At 37.9% G+C, this 22,500-nt stretch overlaps 1 protein-coding gene across 1 annotated transcript in view; it reads right to left on the bottom strand.

Moving 5' to 3' along the window:
* nell2a (neural EGFL like 2a) overlaps positions 1 to 21,819 on the bottom strand; it is a 118,117-nt gene extending 96,298 nt beyond the window's left edge. The window contains exons 1-3 of the mRNA XM_084095413.1: positions 21,481 to 21,819; positions 20,489 to 20,617; positions 6,224 to 6,374 (exon numbers count right to left, since the gene is read on the bottom strand). Coding sequence (XP_083951539.1) covers positions 6,224 to 6,374; positions 20,489 to 20,617; positions 21,481 to 21,574 — 374 coding nt within the window. The 5' untranslated portion in view covers positions 21,575 to 21,819. The remainder of the gene's footprint in view (positions 1 to 6,223; positions 6,375 to 20,488; positions 20,618 to 21,480) is intronic.
* Between the last annotated feature and the right edge of the window lie 681 nt (positions 21,820 to 22,500).

Genomic DNA, 22,500 nt, shown 5'->3' with positions numbered 1-22,500 from the left:
GGGTAGAAGTTTGTTGATATTATATAAATACATGCAGAAGTGATTAATCCAACACAGAAAACAGCCAGAGCAGAACAACACATGACACCTGATATGATTTTGTTAATGTGTTGAGTCGTCACTTGATATCAATGTAACCTCTGGATCATGAATCCCTGCTATGATGCATCTGTGACCTGAACACACTAGACTGAACCGTTTAATTAGACTTTGTATGTAGATTAACTTTTCCTTGTCGTGTGTGTCTGTGTGTGTGAGCATGTACATGTGTATGTTTTCCTAATCTTCAGTGTATTGCAGATATAATTAGTAATGTTTGCCAAGTCAAGCGTCACTAGTACCATTGCTTATTATTATTGTTAGAGATATGAGCAAACAATAAAGATCTGCATGTCACTTGTCCTGTTTGTGCTGCAGACAATGCCCTAGAAACCATCCAGAACACCCAAGCAACCATCTAGCAATGCCCTAGCAACCATCCAGCACCACCATGTCAACCATCCAACCATCCAGAACACATATAGCTACCATCTACCAATGGCCTGTCAACCATGCAGAACACCCTAGCAACCATCCAAAACATCCTAGCAAAGCACTGGCAACTATCCAGAACACCCTAGCAACCACCTAGCAATGCCCTAGAAATCATCTAGCACCACCCTGTCAACCATCCAGAACACCATAGCAATGCCCTAGCAACCATCCAGAACACCCTAGAAATGCCCTAGAAATCATCCAGCACCACCCTGTCAACAATCTAGAACAGGGGTTCCCATACTTTTTCATTCTAGGACCCACCTAGACAAGTATAATTAATCTCAAGACCCACTTGCACTGGTGCTACCAACTTTCTCAAATGTTCGCACCAACATGATTTGGTTGCACAATTTTTTCTTTTTTTTTGCTACATGCAATGGGATTAATCAATGCATGCTGATGGTCTTAATCTGCATACCCTATAATTTTGCACTGATGTAAAAAGACTGACAGTGACGACCTCACGTTAGCAAAATATTTTAAACTTTTAACTCTTAAAAAAACTTTAAAAAACATGTATGTTCTTTAATGTTTGATTATAATTTTACCGTCTTCACATAGGGATGGGAATTGATAAGATTTTATCAATAATAATGCCACTGACGATTCTGATTATCGATGTGATTCTTTAACGATTCTCTTATCGATTCTTGATAGCACTGTGTGGAAAAAAGTAGTCATATGCTTTTTAAAAAAACAAGGGGTTTTATTTATTTTAAAGCTTAAGCTTTTAACTGTACTTTTTATGTAATGTATGTAATAAATAGAACCTTATTGTAAAGTGTTACTGATTCAGACATCTCCTGAGTTGACTGTTGGAAAGATCAGTTTTAACCATTCATTAAAATAAATCGTTCAAAGGAGTCATTAGTTCACGAATTGGACGTGTGCGCGTTGTGTGATTATCCCAGCAGTTAGGACATGGACATCCAAGATTTGTGTCAACACAGAAAACATTTCATCACTGGATAGTTTTTTTCGTTTAATTAAAGTGTTGTTTTATGTCAGCTGAATGTCTGGGATCTTTTCAGAGAAGATAAGGCAATAACTTATTTAGCACAATTCACACCCAGCGGTAATTAAGGAAAAAAAAATCGCCGAATGCTCCACATGAAACTTTGGTCTTCCGACCTTTTACCACCGTGTCGATTTATTTTGATTAATATGTGCGAGGGAGAGAGAGCAAGACAGCGCTTAGTTTGGAGACGGTGAAGTCTTGTTTACACTTTCGCCTAGCTCCGAAGAGAGAGAGAGAGCGCGCGCGCGACCGAGTCTCTCTCTCTGCTCGTTCTTTCAGTTAAACATGCACTGTGACTCTGTCACAAGCGCAGCAGTTCATCTACATTCCATCCTCACCTATCAAATAAAACTTTGGCGGGACAAAAATTCACTTTGGCAGACGCTAAAACTCACTTAAGAGTCATTTGGTCATTAATCGGACTAATTTTGTTTCACTCATCGTAACGTAAATTTAGCTGCAGCTAAGTGCCTTTGTGCGACCCACCTTTTCTCACTGTGTGACCCACAAGTGGGTCGCGACCCACAGTTTGAAAACCACTGATCTAGAACACCATAGCAATGCCCTAGCAACCATCCAGGACACCCTAGCAATGCCCTAGCAACCATCCAGAACATGATAACAACCACATAAAAATGCCCTAGTAGTAACCCCTTAGCGATGCTCTAGCAACCGTCCAGAACAGCCTAGTAACCACCAAGCAATACCTTATTAACCCTCTGGGGTCTAAGGTGCTTTTGGGGTCCTTGAGATGTTCTGACATGCCCTGACATTTGTGCTTTTTTCAGTTGCTTATAAACATATTAATGACAAAAAAAAAATACACTCTATTTAGCACAAACAGGGCTACCATAATATGTGAGCAACAAGAATGTACATGTTTGCATTTTTGAGAGAATAATGTTTATGCATGGTTATTGAAAAAACTAAAAACTAAAGTTTCTGAAATAAGGCCACAAAACACATACTAAATATGTGTCAATAAGACTTTTGACTAATGGATGCCGTTGCCTAGGGTTTTTTCTTCAAAATGATGTGAAAATCACCCTGCCTTATCATACACATAACACAATACATTAGGGGTGTGACGAGACGCTTACTCCACGAGACGAGACGAGACACGAGATTGGGTTCACGAGAACGAGACAAGACGAGATTTTTACACAATTTTTAGGAAATCCTCAATGATGAAATATATGAATGGAAAAAAGTCTTTTATTCAACTGAAAATCACAAAATGCAAAACAATTTAGGTGCATTTTGAAATCAACTTGTAATGAACGTTATTTTACTTCTATTTTAATGAATTCTATGCAGTAAAGGACATGCAAACACTGCAAAATGTTTTGCTATAAACTCTACCGTCTGGCTTCTCCCCTGTACGATTTCACATGAGAAATCTAACTCCTTTCCACAAATCGAACATAAAAAAAAATAAAACAGTATAAATAAAATAAATATAAATAACTGAAATAACACTTTAAATGCAAACAGTGTGTATCCATAATCAAAGTACTGCTCTCTCAAAACTACAAGTTCAAACAGAAACAAATTTTTTCTTCAAGCATGAAAAAGAGATAAATTAACTACACAGAACAGCCTAAGATTATGGTCATGTTCTTTTTCAAGAATATAAGCATGTCGACGATTTCTGGCAGCAGTTGAGACCTTTGGGCAGTAACTAGGGCTGCACGATATGAGGAAAAGCTGCGATGTGCGATAACATTGTTTAATATTGCGATGTCGATATGACTTGTGATATGTGAATGTTAGCTATACTGTTCCCATGTCTTAGTGCTTTAATAGGTTCTTTGCGGGATAGGTCAAATGTTTGTTACCTGCCTGGTTCAGATTACACTATTTTAGCGCGATTTTGGCACGATCCGTTTCGTGGAGATTCGTAAAGGACAACGGGCGTCGGGACGCAAGATTCGATCGTTTCATTTCGTATAGTGTGTCATAGTGGGCGATAACCTACGCGTCTGCGATGCTTCAGGACATCACGACAGAAAGACTAGCACGTTTAATTTTAACGGTGCTCCACGACGGGTTGAGTGTGAGCGAGAGTGAGTGTGCGCGAGTGAGTGAGAGTGCGAGCAACAGTGAGTGTGCGTGTGTGCGCGCGCGAGCGAGGGACAGTGAGTGTGTGTGTGTGTGCGCGGAGTGTGTGTGTGATTGGCCCGGCACACAAATGATTTAAAAGTGGCAGGGGCATCTTCAATACTAATTTCACCCTCACGCTCCATCACGCTGACATCACAACAACTCACGAGACAAAGTTTCACCTCGACGAGAAATCTCGTCGCGTTTCAATCTCGCGAGATCTCGTAACACGAGATCTCGTCACACCCCTACAATACATTGATTTAAATTTTGCAAAGCACTTTCTGTTTGGAAAGGCAATATTCGAGTGGGCGTCAACGATCCAATGACACCATCATGCATATTTAGTGGTTCGCACCTGAGGAGACAATGGGGCCCGCATACTTAATGAGCCATTCATTCAGGTGTGTCACCTATAGCCACAAGAAAGAATGCAAGAGCATTGGTTCACAGTTGGAAGCATCTCAATTTTTTTTTATTTTTCAACAAATTGTGCTTGCAAATTGGCCTATAATATCCAAGGAAAACATGTCTAGTAATTGTGCAGTTAATTCTCATACTGTATTTTCAGTTTTGGAATATTTATCCTCTCCCCAAATTTGTCACTAATAAAACACAATAAAAATTATTTAAAGAAAAGGCTTATATTTACCTTTTAATAGTTTGTTTACATCTACCTTGTAAATATATATTTTTTATTAAAAAGGTTACAATTACAACAACAATTCTTTCAAGTGTTTCTTCTTTCAATTCAACAAGTGTAATCTTTCTTTGTAAAAACTAAAGTATACATTTTATCATACATATTTCAAAGTTAAGGATTCATTACTTTGAATATAGCCTACATTGACAAAACATACTATAATTAACATATGAGCAAAAATTGGCAAACAAAAGCTTATTTGAGGTGGCAGATATTTTACAGTAAAAATGTATAATCTATCAAAAACTAATCAACGAAATGTTGTCTTTCATATGTCTGTAACATAGGTCTTTCATTTTTATTATAAGAAATATAAATGTTAATTTGCAGTTTAATACGTTGCTTATACAAATACATTTTATTTCAACATATTTCAGTCGATTTTTACTCAGTATAGCAATACAGTTTGCTAAAAGCGAAACATTCATTCACACACAGAAACGCCTGACTGTAACGTTGTTTTTATGAAATATTAGGGCATATAAATGTTAATTTGCAGTTTAATACGTTGCTTATACAAATAGCCTACATTTTATTTCAACATATTTCAGTCGATTTTTACTCATCTCAGTATAGCAATACAGTTTGCTAAAACATCATCATTCATTCACACATAGAAAATGTAAACTGTCTTTTTGCGAGCTGTGATAAACAGCGCGCATCTCTGCCGTTCATTCATTCACACAGAAACGCGATTCACTTGAGAAGGAAAAAAAAACTTACTACAGTATTCCTCAGCTCAGTCGGATCCTTGCTCCTCGAAATACCCGCACTTCTGAGGTATTTTCCATTATTATTATTCCTCACAGGGCTGCGAGACGGTGTAAACAAGTAATGATCTGAATAAACTTGTGTTTTCTCGAGCCGATATGGGGGCGTTCACAGGTTTGCATGGATTGCCTCAGTCATTTGCGTTTGAATAGCGCGCGCTCTCCGTGGGCGGGGTCACATTAAAAATAATTAGCTGAGTGAGATGAGAACGACTGACATCTCGCTCTTTTCTTACAGATTACATGAACTGAGAATATTTGTTTTTTATATAAATTACTTCATTTAAAAGAAGAGAATTCAAGCGTCATGCCTGTGTGTCTGTATGTCTGTTTGACTGAGTATTCGCTGAGTTATGGTTCATTTTCGGACCCGTTTCAGAATGGACTACACTGACAGAGAGAAGGCAGAACTCGCTTCGTGTTTATTTTTCTTTATTTGGCAAAAAGCACAACACTTTGTTTTTATTGTGAGTATACACAAAAATAATACACATTTAACAGGATCGATTGATGTATGAAACTGGTTTGTAAGATCAAAGTCAACAGAGTATTTGGACTCTCGTTTCAACTAATAGGAAAAAAACCGAGCAAATCACGCCGGCGTGATTGCCGACCTCAGAGGGTTAACATCCAAAACACCATAGCATGTGCACCATCCAGCACCATCCAGAACACCCTAGCAACAACCTAGCAATGCCCCAGCAACCACCCAGCACCACCCTGTCAACCATCCAGAACACCCTAGCAACCATCTATCAATGGTCTATCAACCATCTATAAAACACTCTCACACAATGCCCTAGAAAACATCCAAAACATGATAGCAACCACCTAGAAATGTCCTAGTAATAACCCCTTAACAATGCTTTAGCAACCATAAAACACGCCCTAGCAATGCCCTAGCAACCATCCAGCACACCCTAGAAACCACTTAGAACATCCTAGCAACATGCCAACAATCACATAGCAACGCCCTGGCAACCACCCACAACAACTTAGCAACATGGCAGTAAGTTTTGCATGAGCACAACAGAAATGTGCAGATGTGGTTGTGTCAGATGAAGCAGTGATGTTGTGATGTTGTGCGTTTACCTCTTCTCTCCGTGATGGATGGACAGAATGACTCCAGAGTTGAGCTTCTCCTGTCTGAGCGTCAGAGCGATGGTGAACTCACTCTTTCCTCTGAGTTTCTGCAGCATGTGGCCAGCGGCGGCGTCCGGGACTCTCACGCTCCGGGACGGGCCTGCGGAGACACAGAGGGAATACGTTAAAGGTGCAGTGTGTAATATTTAGCTGCATCTAGTGGTGAGGTTGCGAATTGCACCCAACAGAAGTTACGGTGGCCGACAGGAAGTGATGTCGTCATCTGAGACAGCAGAGAGTAGCCAGTTAAACAATTAGGATTCTTTTCAAAGATAAATTAAGAAATTAGGTTTACTTAATTATTCTATTGCGAATATTAATATAATATTGTCACTTGTTCATCATTGTGTCAGTGTTTTATTCGCTGACTTTAGCTATAGCTTCTTTACACGAAGAACAACATAGTGACGAAACGCGTTTGTCCGTTCAGGGCCACCGTAGAAACATGTGGATATAAGGAGACCCGCGGTGTGTGTAGAGAGAAATGGCTCATTCTAAGCTAATAAACACATAACGGTTCATTATGTAAGGGTTTATACACCACTCTAAACATAGTTATGTACATGATATTGCATTTCTGTCAACAGATCCTCCTCAATATTACACAGTGCACCTTTAATGCTTGACATGGACATGCAGACGATCACAGGATAGCGTTCACGGTAAGAGAAACTGCAGCATGTTCACTTATCAATGATGAGCAAACAAATCACTATCAATCAACATGTGTGAAAGTAGCCTGGGGGAACATGAGCAGTGAGACACGTCGATGGTGTGCAGGTCTGGTTTTAGAGGGGTTATAACCAGCTTAAACCAGTTAAAACCAGCTTAAACCAGCTCAAACCAGCACAGCAGCTCAGGCAGGGATTCTGAGAAAACAACTGGAAAAAAACATCTTAGACATGCACAAATATGATAATTTCTCTGAATTTATATATGCAAATAAGTATTTAGAATAACGATTTAATTATATTTAATACATTAACTTAAATATAAAATAAATTAATAATTAAAAATATATATATAGTGAATAATAATATTTAAATATTCTTATAATTGTATATTTTTATATATGTCTCTGTGTGTGTATATACTGTATATATAAAGTTGGCTATATGTGTGTATATGTATATATACACAGACACGTACACAGACACACACACACACACACACACACACATATATATATATATATATATATATATATATATATATAAATATAATAATATATAAACATATTAATCGATAATAATATATGAATAAATAATATAAAAATATATAAATCGATTTGACAGCACTAATATGAATACATTACATTAATGAAACATTCTTTTTTTATTATTTAAGATTTATTTATTTTAAGATACATTAATGAAACATTCTTCTGTTCTGATTTCAATATTTCATGAACTTTGCATGAACTACATTTCCCATCATGCACAAGAATGGTAAAAACGAGGATAAAACATAATTTAGTTGCATTAATGCTAAAAAGCTTCCCATCCTATTGAGACAGAGAGAGATCTCATGAAGCGCTTCATGATGAACAGATAAAGCGCTGTCATGTCATAGGATAGAGTGCTTTAATATTAATATATCAGGCGTGATGTGAATGTTTACAACAAATCGAAGTCGATTATGTGGATGTTGACAACTTATTAATAATCTCCCGCCGTACAGACAGACAACAACACAATAACTGAATTCCAGCACAGCTCTTCCTCGCCTCTCCCTCCTCTTCCTCTCAAACACGTGCGTCTGCCACTTCTTAATGGAGGCATCAATAAATGATCATCTCTCTCTCTCACATCAGAGGCTCGCGGGACACACACACACACACACACACACACACACAGAGGCAGTGACACAGTTACAGCAGCCTGTAATGAAGACATCTTCAGATCGATGAGCTCCAGCGACTGAAGAAGACCAATTAACATCCACACCAGCCAATAACCAGATCCAGATCCAGTCTGCCGTTTAATTAGTGAGCGTCTCGTTTTCACTTCAGAACTGCACTTCTCCGTGTCTGTCCATCGTGAGGAGCTTTCAGTCAATATCTGCAGTGAACTCAAGTGTTTTAAAGCCATATTTACAGTTGTGGCCACAATTATCAGGACACCTGACAGATCTAAAGATATTGACTTTTTTTTGCCTCCAAAACATGATTTTATTTCATAATGTTCATGAAACATGCAGATTGTTGCTCCGAGCACAACACATATCAAATATCAGATAGATCTGTCCAGTTTATTTCCCACTCGCCCCAAATGTGCTCGATGGGGTTGAGGTCCGCCTTTGACGGGCCGGTCCATCATTTTCAGTGATCCAGCAGACTTCCTCCGTCACTGGAAGTTCCAGCAATAGTTAGAGGAATGTTTAGGGTCATTATCCTCATGGAAAATAACAACTGAAACCTCTTAAATATGCCAAGTGTTCTAATAGTTTTGGCCACCACCTTATATATACAGTATATATATATTTACATTCATATATTTTCCATAAGTTTTAGTTATTCAAATTCCTAATTTATTTTTTTATATATACAGTATATACATATTTACATTAATATATTTTCAATAAGTTTTAGTTATTCAAATTCCTAATTTATTTTTGGAGAACATTATATATATATATATATATTGTCCAAAATATTTTTATATTTTAAATATTTTTTACATTTACCTAAAATGCATTTTAAGATTGGAAATTGCTCCTTGAAGTACAATTTATAACATATGTTGGCATATGAATGTTTAAATAAATTTTCATTTATATATACAAATGTAACTACAATGCATACAGAACCCTAAAATTATTTTATCTGTATATTTTTTCAAAACAAATTGCATTTGTATGATCTCGCTGATTGTATGATTTCTATGAACCTGTTTTATCACATTAATGATGTGAAAATGATTAAAGCACTGAATATTTAAAGCAGTGTTATTTTTTTATTAGTCATATACTATTATATATAAGTTACATGTTTATTTACATTTTCCTTTCCCATATGGCAAAAAAAATATATATATATATAATATTTTTTGCCATATGGGAAAGGAAAATGTAAATAATCAAGTATGAGATCACAGTTATGCTTAATTAGATAATTGTATGGTTTCAGTTAAGATATTACTTGTCTGAAAAATGTTTGAAAATTAAGTTTTTGCTTAAAACAAAAACAAAGTGGAGTCTGAAAAATAAAGTTAATTTTAAAGGGAAAACAATATTATTTTTTTGGACCAAATTGGCAGATATTTTCAAGCAAAAACTCGCTTAATTTCTTCTTTTTTTTTGTTGTAAACAAGACTTAATATCTTCATTCATTTTGCTTCTCCAGTAAATGCATCTTGATTTAAGAACGTTTAGATATTTGTGCAGGAAAACATGACAGAAATGCTGAAGAAGAACATTTTTGCAGTAAAAAATGTTTGAGTTCATATTAAGATGTCTGACTTTTGACTGCAGACTTCTAAACTCAGTTTGAGACACAGTTGAGATGTCCTCTGAAACTCACTGACGTTCATTTCATCAGAGATCATTCGTGAGTCAGAAACATGAAGAACATTTACAGAAAACTCTGAGTGTCCATTTGGAGTGAAAACATCAGGAAATATAAAGATAAACAGAATAATCAGTGTTTTCTTTAAACAACAGTTCATCACTGACTCACTCCCATGTCCTTCCAAACCTGAATGACTTTCGTCAGTGGAACACAAAAGAAGAAGCTTTTTCATTTTCAGATCAATATTCCTTGAACAGCTTGATATGATTTTAGAAGTCAAGTCATGCTGGTCAACGGAAGAAGCTGAACTATCCATAATGTGAAACTGTTATCGGCAGATTTTTCATTCAGTTGTGTGAATTATCTGATCTTTCCATCCGTGTCCATCAAGATCCAAACAAAAAGAGAAAATAAGATCAATTGTGATTTTTACAATGCATACAGAAACCTAAAATTGTTTTATCTGTATATTTTTTCAAAACACATTGCATTTGTATGATCTTGCTGATTGTATGATTTCTATGAACCTGTTTTATCACATTAATGATGTGAAAACAATTAAAGCACTGAATATTTAAAGCAGTGTTATTTTAGTATTAGTCATATACTATTATATATAAGTTACATGTTTATTTAGTTTAACTTTATTTAAATGTATGCATTTATCCATATAAGTGTATGTGTATATATATATATATATATATATATATATATATATATATATTCTTTTTTTTTTTTTTATTCTCATTTACCCAGCTAACAAAAATATATTCTAAGAACATTTTGCTAACGTTCCCATTAAGTTATAAATATGTGATTTCTGAATGTTCTCAGAACATTCAAAACTTCCAGTTTTTTAAATGTAATTCAAACGTTAAGGGAACATTCCATTCTTCAAACGTTATTGGAATGTTACTTTTAAATGTTCTCTGAACATTCCAAAACAAGCAGTTACATTTAAAAATGACCAAACGCTCCGTGAACGATGTATAAATAATTTTTTTGTGCTAATGTTTCGATAACATTATATGGGCCGGATCTGGGCCGACACTATGTTGCTGTCTGGGTTGACAGAACGGTTGGAGAACATTCCTTGTAAACTGTGTAGCCAGAAAAATTTATACATTTTTGTCATTTCGCCAGAGAAAAATATATTTTAGAGATGCGTATACTGCATGAAGCTCTGAAGTCCATCATAAAACAGGCCATCAAAACATGAACAACTGCAGGATGATTATTTGAACCCGAGTGACTGAAAAGTGGCGTGTTTTAGTCCCGCGTTTGCCCTTTCATTCCCAGCAGGGCCGTGTTTCCGACTCCAGAAAGCCTCTCAAGGCTGATGAAAGGCCGGTTTCTCTCATGCCAGTGAAGCTCTCCAGGGGCTCCGCGGGGGAAGGACTTTGATCCTCGGGATCTCCTCTGTCCATCTCCCAACCAACGTCTCCATAGAAACAGCTCCATCCTCTCGGACACACCAGACGCTGGTCGATGGTTCCCTCAGTAGGTCATCCTCGATCAATGGCTTCTCTGCAGGAGGAGGAACACCTGAGCATCCCGGATACAGGAGCAGACCAACATCTGGAGAGCCGCTTACAGCAGGGATGTGTCCGGGAAAGACAGAGACAGCCGATGATCACAGAATAATTCACCAATTATTCACTGACTCTCCTGTTTTTATTATTTCAGTCGCGAGCAGAAGGGGAAACGTGAAGAGCTCCAAAAAAGGACAAAGGTACCAGAAAAAGACTAATAAAAGCGTCATATGACGTACAGACTGCAATTGTATCCTAAAAAACCTGTCACATCAATATAAAATTATATATATATATATATATATATGGAGAATTCTCTCTCTCTCTCTATATATATATATGATCTAAAATATCTAATATTTATATATATTGTACTATATGTTGTATAATTGTGTGTTTGGGAAGTGGCTTTCAATGATGAGACTTGTTTTTGTAATCAGGGTCTCAACAATTATATAAAAATTTGATTTAGATTTATCGGCCAATATATCGGTTATCGGCTTTCAAATATAAAGAATTATTTGCACATTTAAAATTTCGAAAGGAAAATATTGATGACATCATCCTGCACTCAGGGGCGTGTCCACATGTTGTCCAATCAGACTAGCGATAGCAAATGGCTGTGATTTAATTGAAATATATTTGCAGCTATTTTTCCATAATGTGAATATTTATGATTCCAAATGCACAGGATTGTGGATAATCGGGATAAGTTTCATAAAAAAAAGCAACATTTTGAGCAAAAAGCTGAGAAAATGACGTTTTTGTCAAAGGCTTTGTCCGGATCAGATGATCAGTGTAGTCCAAGTCCATCAACACCACAAATCTTCACAGTCGTTTTCTCTTTTTTTGTTCAACATTTCATTCATTTTGATTTATAAGCTGTTTAATGTTTGATGATCGCGTTATATTTGACACGTGCGTCAGCAATGCTTCTATCGCTTGTTTCTGCTTCTTCTTTTTTATGTCTTGATCCAGAGATTCTGTATTCTCTTTCAGAAGATCCGCACCATATAACAGTGGAAACATGGATTGCTGGAGAATTCTGTCAATGGCATGGATAGAGTTCAAAACAAAAATGGGAAGGAAAAAAACCTTTAGGAGAATCCTGAGAAAGCCAAAAAAGCTCTTTTCTCATCGTGCTGCATGGGAAGCGTTTCTCTGGGGAGGCGTTTGTGTTATAATCTCGTCCTCGGGACAGATCCGATGCTTTAGAACAAAGAATTGGGCTCAGATGAAGGAAGATGCAGGTTTTTACTGGGGGGTAAACAGGTCCCAGATTCACTCCGAATGGAAATGTTACTGCTTTTCTCAGAGGCGAAACACACACCTGGCGGAGAGTCATAAACAGAGAGAATCATCCACCTAAAAATAGATGAAAGAATCAAACTGGAGAGAATTGTCAGATATTTCGGGCCTGTACACTATGCATGTCCGTGAATGCAGACGCTTCATGCTCGATTTCATGCGCCGTTGCGTTTTTGAAGCGTGTCAGAACGCGATTCATAATGCAATGCATGGGACGCTCGAAGGCATTAGTGAACGTCTTCTCCTGCCTCTCTCCTTCAGGTCAAACACCCTCCAGCTGCGGTTAGAGGACGTTACAGCAGATTCCTGCAACATCTGGAGGAAACTCAGCACTCTTATAAACAAAGCAAGGGTTTTTACAGTGAAGCAATCCATAGTTTTAATCATGTGACTGAGACCTGCTGGATCTGCATTACCGGCCGGTCAATTTTACATCTCAAGAGAAGAAACACTCAACAAAATGCATGTTTTGGGCACCTGTGACGCACATAAATCACTAAAACAGCTGGACGTTAAGTTTTCCGGAGCGTCAAACACCAGCTACAGTGATGCAATGTCTTTACCAAGCAGTGATTGGCTGTTTTATTCAGAAGGCGGGGCTTATTCTGCCATATTGCGAGTTGCACTTTCTTCCATTCATAGTAATATGAGTGAACCATCTTTCTATATCTAAAGTCTTTGATAGTATGCATCATCAATAAGCTGTATACTGAATTTGGTCTTTTAATATCACTGTCTTACTACATGACTGGCATTTAAAAAACATTTTTTAAATATCTTCATTTATTTTCTCCCTCACGCCCAGTGTTATTTTAGTTTCATTCATATACAGTTTTCGTTAATATTTATTAGATTTTATTTTTGCATTATTTTATATATTTTTATATAATTGTTTATATATATATATATATATATATATTCTGTTTTAATTTTAATATGTTTGTATATTTTTTTATAAGTTTTTAGTTTTAGCTTACTTAATATTTTAGTACTTCATCTTAAACCAAAGAACATTTTTACATTTTATTTTATTACAGTTAAAGTTTTTTTTATTTAAAGGGGTCATATAATGGTACATGCACTTTTACAAGTTGATTGTACTGAAATGTGTGTCGGCAGTGCCTGTACACAACCATCATAAAATGATCAAAATCCATCCAGTGTTTTTTTTCTTCTTATATGTTTTCCCTGTCTCAAATCAAGCCGTTCGATTTTGTGACATCACAAAATCGATGCCCCTCCCACAATTGTTGATTGACAGCAGCGTTTCAACTGTCAAGTCTGAAGTCTGTCATCATAGTCTGTCAACATAGTCTGTCATCATAGTCTGTCATCATAGTCCGCGCGGTCATTGTTGATACGCTGGAGCACTGTCTATGAGCAGAATGGCGTCTAAGCGATTGTGGTGTTCTGTTCTTGGGTGTAATAACGAACACAGCATCATTTTGATGTAAATCCGAATCTGCCATCAACGTCATTGCTTTCATGTTTGCGCGAATCATTTCACACACCAGACTGCTTTATAAACGAGAACATTGAAAAAGGTATTAGCTCCTGTCTGAGTATGTGTTGTTTATGTGCCTAATGACTGCCATAGTCTCACAGACTGGTTATTTTTTAAACAGATCGGTAAAATTTTAGTGCTTCAGCCCTGACAGTTGTACCTAACACTGCATAGATAACGTTACGCCTCATGGACAAGCCTACATTTACCAGAAAAAAAGTTTTTCATGACCATTAGCTGTAACATCAATCTGTCAGTGAACTAACGTATACATCAGTAAACACATAGCGTTCGTATCTCACTACTCTACCCTGCCAGTACATACAAAGATAGATCAAAGTGACATTCTTCAAAATATAACGTTACCCTCAACTGTTGTCAAGGCAACACTCCACGTGTGTTGTGTCTAAACGCCCACAGAACAGAGGGGCGGGGTGAGCAAAGCTCATTATCATTTAAAGACACATGCACTGAAACGGCGTGCTGAAAACAGAGCTGTTTTTGACCAGGTAAAATGAGTGTTTTCTTACAATACTAATGAGAATTTTTAATTAAAGTATATTACACAATACTAATGAGAATTTTTAATTAAAGTATATTACACAATACTAATGAGAATTTTTAATTAAGTATATTACAAACTTTTAATTTAGACCCTAAAGAATCAAGAAACCCTATTAGCTTGTACAAAAATGGCATTATATGACCCCTTTAAAGTATATTTTTATGGTTTTAGTTTTAGTTAACATTAATAACCCTGACCTAGCCATGTAGTTTTTCTTGTTGAATATCCTGATTCATTGATATTCAATATTTGTTAATATTTTGAATTAGATTTTATTTTGATATGCTGTTTATTTTTATTTTTAAGGGGACAGAGCTCACACATCTCAGCATCTGCATGATGGTCAATAATCCAGATTTGCAGTCTATGATGCGGATGTTGGATCAACATGAGAGTGAGTAATATTCATCTTTTTATTGAATTATTTCGGGATCTGTCTCGGATCAGCCGTCTCTGGTTCTCAGTGCCCAGGTCAGGAGTTCAGACTGAAGCGTACGGCCCTTTCATTCTAACTGAACTCTCTGAGTGGTTTTTGCATGCATAACTCATGAGGGCTGAACATGCTTCTGGATGTCATCGCTGTCACACACACACACACACACACACACACACTGAGACAGGAGTGAAATCCCAGCGCTGGTCAAGGGCACCTTCAGTTCTCTCTCTCTCTCTCTCTCTCTCTCTCTCTCTCTCTCTCTCTCTCTCTCTCTCTCTCTCTCTCTCTCTCTCTCTCTCTCTCTCTCTCTCTCTCTCTCTCTCTCTCTCTCTCTCTCTCTCTCTCTCTCTGACAGAAGCGCTGGGCAGACTGGGAAGAGAACATGTAAACACTTGATCGGATTGAAAACCGAAACTGAAAGGACTGCGCAAGGACATGTCATATAAACGAGTGTGTGTGAAGTGAAGCAGGACAACGTCTCACCAGTCCTGGTTTCAGACTCTCATCCACAGACGACTGGTTTTGGCCATTTTTACTGCGTGATCAATATAAGCAGCGGCATACGGTTCATATGATCATCTCCAAATTATGACCAGAGAGGCAGAGACAGATATTAAGTCTGCTTTTTAAAACAAATAAAGAATCAATGTATGAGAATAATCCGTGTATCATTCATACAGTCGTTTTTTGATTTAATATTGAAAGTGGAAAAATGAGAAAACAGTTCCTTTTTCGTTTTTTCATTTTTTCCAAAAAATGAAAAACTGCAGCAGATAGCAAATAGCCTTCTTGGCACGCCTACTTTTGAAAGTCAACATTTAGATTATTTGAAGTAAATTGCATTATAGGCCTAAGTCACTTAGGAATAAATCACAGCGTGCTTCATGATAATAAACGAGTTAAGAATCCGCACATCGGCTGCAGCAGCGGAGGACTTTTATTCTGCCGTGCGGAACTGAGGAAGAGCTGATGACGGGACAGTTGATCTTCGGCTGACAAATCAGAGGAAAGGGGCGTTTCATTCCCGCCCACGTGTAGAAATAGAATATTCAAGCTGTTTATTCATTTTTCTACCTCAGAACGAAAAACCAAAAAAATCAAGCTGAAATATTGTTTTTCTGGGTTTTTTGGGGGTGAAATACTGAAAAAAAGATTTTTCTACTTTCAATACTAAATCAAAAAACGGGTGAACGAATGGTACACGGATTGAGAATGGTTATTATGGGCAACAAGTGGGAAACTCTGTATATTAGTTCAGTGTGCGCATATCAAAAAAACTATTCCGATTTGAAGCTTGTGACATAAACGCACACATCAACCCGATCACTTGTTTAGCGTTCATGTAAACACTACGTTCAGATTCATCAATCAAAATGAATTCAGTCCGATTGAAACAAAAGGTGTGCATGTATATACTGTATAAATTGATTTTTTAGTTTGCACTCTCTCATTAAAGCAACACCATGTAGTTTTTCAACCTTCATAATATATTTCCAAGACCCTTGTGATGGTACATCGACTTACAATAGGTTGAATGACACGTCTGCCATAGCCTGACGGGGTCTGTATCGCTTTTACTGGCACTACGTAACTTCGGGGTTCGGGTAGTAACCCGAGCACAAAAAGAACTACAAAATTCGACTGCTTTACGGCATACGTCACTTCCCCCCATTTCCTCAAATACGGACGTGAGAGTCCAACTAGCGTTTGTTTGCCGGCTGGTATAGCGTGTGTATGTTGTTGTCCTGGCCGAAGCAGCAACGAAACCGAAGAAGGCAAAGGTTTTGTCGGAGGAGACTAGGAAGAGAAAAAGGGAGAGTGACAAAATCAAAGGCCGGACGAGGATCAATACTGGTCCAGCGTTCGCTCGCTGGCGTGAGCTAAAGGAGGAGGAGGGGTGCCCGACCGATGCTGACTTGGCCGTCATGCTGTTGGACTAGTAAGTATATTGCATACTATCTCTAGTTTTTCGAATGTGTTGTCTGCCTGGCTATGTTACGGAAGCTATCTGGTCCTCCATTTATCTTCATGAATCAAGTAATGCTAGTAGAGGAGCAAATTATCAATCTGGTAGCTAGTAAACGCTAACATGCTAGTTTGCGATGAAAAAATAAAACCCATGAAATTATATTCATATGACAACCTGAAATATATGCCACTGTACCTGGGATGAAGACATTTCACACACAACGCAGGCAGTCTGCCCAAGACATGAGTACTCCTTCTGCAGAGTTCGGGGGGATCGGCTTGTCAACAAATGCACGTGTATCCCCTGGTGTAACCATGACAGATTTTACGACAGTAGTAGAAGACAATACTGTTTCCCAACTGTAGGGGGACCCCGAGAGCAAAACTTACATGGTGTTGCTTTAATAACACTTTGCTATATTTGATCAAAAAAGGTAAATGTGTACCTTTAATTGCACAGCCTACTTGTGATTATTTCATTCAAAAGTACCAAATTCTGTGATATTCCGTGTTATACAGTAAATTCAATTTTAATGACTGGATTCCACGATTCCATTCGCAGTTTCCAATCCTACGATTGGCCAATTCAAGTCTCTCTCTAAAAAAAATCCTATTAATAAGGTTTAGCCATGAGCATCCAAACCTACAGAACCAGAAACACCCCGGCCAGACCCATCTATGGAACTGTTTGTGGTCCGAATCCCTGCTTAGACTCCCTCCGCCTGCATCAATGCCCTGCTGGCCCAATTATAAGGGAACGGTGCAGCCCGAGGCTCTCCGGTTTATCCTGCTGTTCCCAAGCCTTCCCACTGTCACTTAGAGCAGATCTCACCAGCACTCCGACAAGAAACACAGCGTTTAATGCCTGTAATGATGCCACTGTGAACTGTGTGTGTGTGTGTGTGTGTGTGTGTGTGTGTGTGTTTTGCATTCGCTGCGTAGGTGTGCACACAAATACCTGAGATGAAATATAGCAGCTAGACAGTTTTTTATAAATGCATGCATTAGAGAAGAGCAAGGAAGAGTAAATGACAATGAGACAAAGAGAGAATATGTCTGCAGAGAAATAATGAGAGAGTCGTCTGATTAAATCACTTCATCTGTCTTGTGTTCACATCTGCCCCACAGGCACAATGATCGCAGGTCTAATGAGCTCAGGTGAGCGGAGACACATGAAGAAATCTGAATTTGATTGAACTGAATGTAAAATGTGGCCATTTTATGCCATTTTACAGTCTTGATGTTGATGTTAGTCTCTACTAGAACAGGTTTTCCTGCTTGAATGTTGATTATCTTCCTCATATTCTCCATTGTTGCAGCTCCTCTCTTCCCAGTCTGTCAGTAACGCTCTGTTTACTTCCTGTCTCTATGAAGCCCCTCCTCCTGAAAAGCACACTGTGCTCTGATTGGTCGGCTGGAGCAGTGTGTTGTGATTGGTCGAGCGCTTCGAGTGTGTTTGGGAAATGTCCCGCCCCTTACCATAACCGCCAGTTTAACACACTACTAACTAACTCAACCAGGCCCCGCCCCTTTATTCTGCGTATTAATTATTATAATGAGGAATATTGTGACGTGTTCGTTCCCGGAAGAAACTCAAGACTACAATGAGTTCAGAAACACTGACACTGATATAGAGAAGAACCGCAACATTACACACTCTTTAAGTAAAAACATTTGCAATGCATTTTACTAATGTGACACATATCTGAGTGCATAACAATCATAATAATAATATGCACTAATGAATCATTCAGACATTAAATAGTGTCAATTTTCTCTGGACTCTAAAGAAAGTCGCATTCGGTCCGATTTCACACTTCACAATTTATGCATAAAAAGTTTTGATATATTTAAACATGTTGTCAAGCTGCAAGCTCATTATGCACAGATAGAAACTCTTATTGCACAATAGCACATGTAACCATGTTAAAGAGCTGAATGTTGCTCAACAGCAGAGCAACATCACACACACACACACACACACACACACACATCTGCAGTGCCAGCACAAAACTTGCAGCAGTCCAACCTTACGACTTGTTGCATCATATGGCGGATCCCAAAACAGGCCATTATTTGTCAACAGTGGCGGAGACGAACTGCACACACAGATCTGTGTATCGTCTGAGGATAATCTCATTATGCGTCCCATTATTCTCCAGCGTCTGTTTCCATAAAGAGCCTCGGCCCTTTGTTTCCCGGAGAGGCTCTCAGGGGCCCGTGAGGGTCCGCTCCCCCGCCGGGACACACAGCCGCGGGGGACGCGGTCACGCAGGTGTTCACAGCGACGCTGGAATATATCGCTAACACTTCACTGAGAGCTTCATTCAGCAGGAGCTAACAATCAAAAATACTCGTTTTAACACTATAACAAAAGTATAGCATCGCATCTGTTATTGTAATGTCTTACCAATAATATATCAGTAACACTTTATAATAACGCTAATGTATTAACTAACATGAACTAACAATGAGCAATACATTTGTTACAGTATTTATTAATCTTTGTTAATGTTAGTTAATAAAAATACAGCTGTTCATGTTAGTTCACAGTGAATTAACTAATGTTAACAAATACAACCTTTGATTTTAATAACGTATTAGTAAATGTTGAAATTAGTATTAAACTAAGATTAATAAATGCTGAAGAAGTTTTGTTCATTTTTAGTTCATGTTAACTAATGTTAACTAATTAACCTTATTGTAAAGTGTTACTAATATATTTAATATTATAATGGAAATGTTTGCATTTTTGCATTTGCAGTTGATATGCATGCAGAACAGTGCGATATCAGCGTCAACCGAACACGACTTTATCATTCCCGACACTAAATTTAAGGAGAATCCCAGCTAAAGTAACAAAAATATGTTGTAAGAACATTCTAAGCTAACATAAGCTCTTAGCATAAGCTAACATTCCCATTGAGTTATGAAAACGTTTTCGGAATGTCTGTTTTAAAAACGTTTTTTTTTTCTTGATTATGTGAACATTATGTGATTATGTGAAAATTTCATTATATTATGAAAATGTTACTTTTGAATATAAAAAAGTTAGAGTTAAAAAAACATTCGACTAAAATGTTTCAGAAAAGCGATGTTGTATAAATTATGTTTTTGTGCGAATGTTTTGAGAACAGAATATAGAACTTTGAATAAACGTTCTATTAACGTTACTGGAAGAACGTTTATTCATAACCTTGCCAACGCGTTCTGATAACATTCCCGGTTAGCTGGGATATAGCCAGAAGCACAGATTCCAGAAGGAACATGTTTGGGAAAAATTTGGGATTTTGGGGAAAATTGCGGGGGGAAATCCCAAATTTGGGAAAAACCTCATATTGCGCTGTTGTCAATTAGACAGATTCTTGTTTGTCTGCAATCCTCCAGTCTTACCTTGGAACAGGAATGCTCTGGTGTCATCATGGAAACCCTGCACCTGTGTCACGCCGGAGAAGCCTTCTCCGGGACTGAACTCCTGAAACAGGCTGATCCGGACCGCCGGATCCACTCCGAACGCAGACACTTCAACACAATCACAACACACAGCATTAGACCTTCACACATGTGCATTTACAGCACTTTCCCAGGCGTGTGCATTTACTGCAACAAGGATTGTTTTAATCACTGTACATGGGTTGAAGAGCAATGACTTTTTTCATGACTTTCATTGATTTTCCAGTGTCTGGAAATCAAAATTCCTTGATATTTCCAGATGTGGAGCATACACTGAAACATAAACAAATAAATAAATGGTGTAACAATTTTCACTCAGAAATTACTAGTAAATTTCGCAATTAATAAAGAAACAGCAAGTGACACGTTGAGTAAAACATGAAATGTTGAAATTAAAAAGACTGATATATATTTCTGTAAAACTTTACAATTAGTTAACATTAGTTAACATTAGTTAACTACAGGCATCTAATAGAGCACTTATACAGCATTTATTAATCTCTGTTAATTTCAACATTTACTACTAACATTAGTTAATGCACTGTGAACTAACATGAACAAACAATGAACAGCTGGATATTTATTAACTAACATTAACAAAGAGTAATAAATAGCTACAGCAACAAACGGTTTGCTCATTGTTAGTTCGTGTTAGTAAATACATTAACTAGTGTTAACTAATGAACCTTATTGTAAAGTGTTACCGTATTTTCTTCTAAAAAACTACTTCGGAATATCATTTTTGACAGCTTTGCATATAAAACGTGCATATAATTATAATAACCATAACCAGCACAGTGATGATGTTAGCAGCTCTGTATCTCTGATTGCAGGCTTTGATCGCTCCATGGAGATGAATGCATGACCAGATATTGATAATAACTGGCATCTGTGCTCATAATAACGGATCAGATGTAATAACTGATGCCTACCTGCTGCCGCGCAAAATAATCCAACAAACAACTGCAATAATCCCATGGTGAATAATGCAATTAGTCCATGTTGCGATACTCCACGAAAATGCATTCACGTAAACGCAGGATTTATCCTCTTCATTCAGACATTCCCGCGGGATGAGAGGAGCGTCACGGGCTTCGCGCGCGAGTGTTCCGCGAGCCGCACAGGTGGTTCTGATGGGTCTAGCGCAACGCGAGCGTCAGACTGACTGCAGAGCGACGCGAGCGAGCGAGCGAGCGAGAGAGAGAGAGAGAGAGGGAGAGAGAGAGAGGTAGAGAGAGAGAGGCAGAGCGCGTAACCCCCCTGGCGGCTCTACATGGAAGCGCGCGCACTGAACATTCCCACTTTGATAATTATGCATGCAAAAAGAGAAAAACCTTTCAGTTCCTGCTAGTAAGGCCACAAATCACAAATATTGTAAAACCTAACTTTGTATGAAAATGTCTTAATATTTGACTAAAAACATAAATATGCACCTGGCCTACTTATAAAACATTTCACCTATAGTTTTTTTTCACAGAATCCTTACTTGTCACACAATTTCTGAAACCTGACACTCAAACACCAGAAACACACACCAAATCTGCAACACCATACACTAATTATCGGCCTTCGACTCAGTTTTCAATTTCACAAAACACTTTTTTGCAAATCACAACACACACTTCTCTATGTAACACACACAAATCTAACAGGAAGTCTCTTGATTTCCTTTGTCAAACACAACCTATCAAAACACCACAGTAATTCATCAGAGCCTCACACACACTCCTCACACACACACTCTCACACACACACACTCCTCACACACACACACACACACACACACTCCTCTCACACACACTCTCACACACTCCTCACACACAATCCTCTCACACACACACACACACACACACACTCCTCACACACAATCCACACACACACACACACTCACACACACTCCTCACACACACACACACACTCACACACACACAATCCTCTAACACACACACACA

Source organism: Abramis brama (genome assembly GCF_963993115.1).
Source record: "Abramis brama genome assembly, chromosome: 20".
Classification (NCBI taxonomy): Eukaryota; Metazoa; Chordata; class Actinopteri; order Cypriniformes; family Leuciscidae; genus Abramis; species Abramis brama.
The sequence above is the reverse complement of the archived record's forward strand: the minus strand, read 5'-3'. Positions and strand labels throughout refer to the sequence as shown.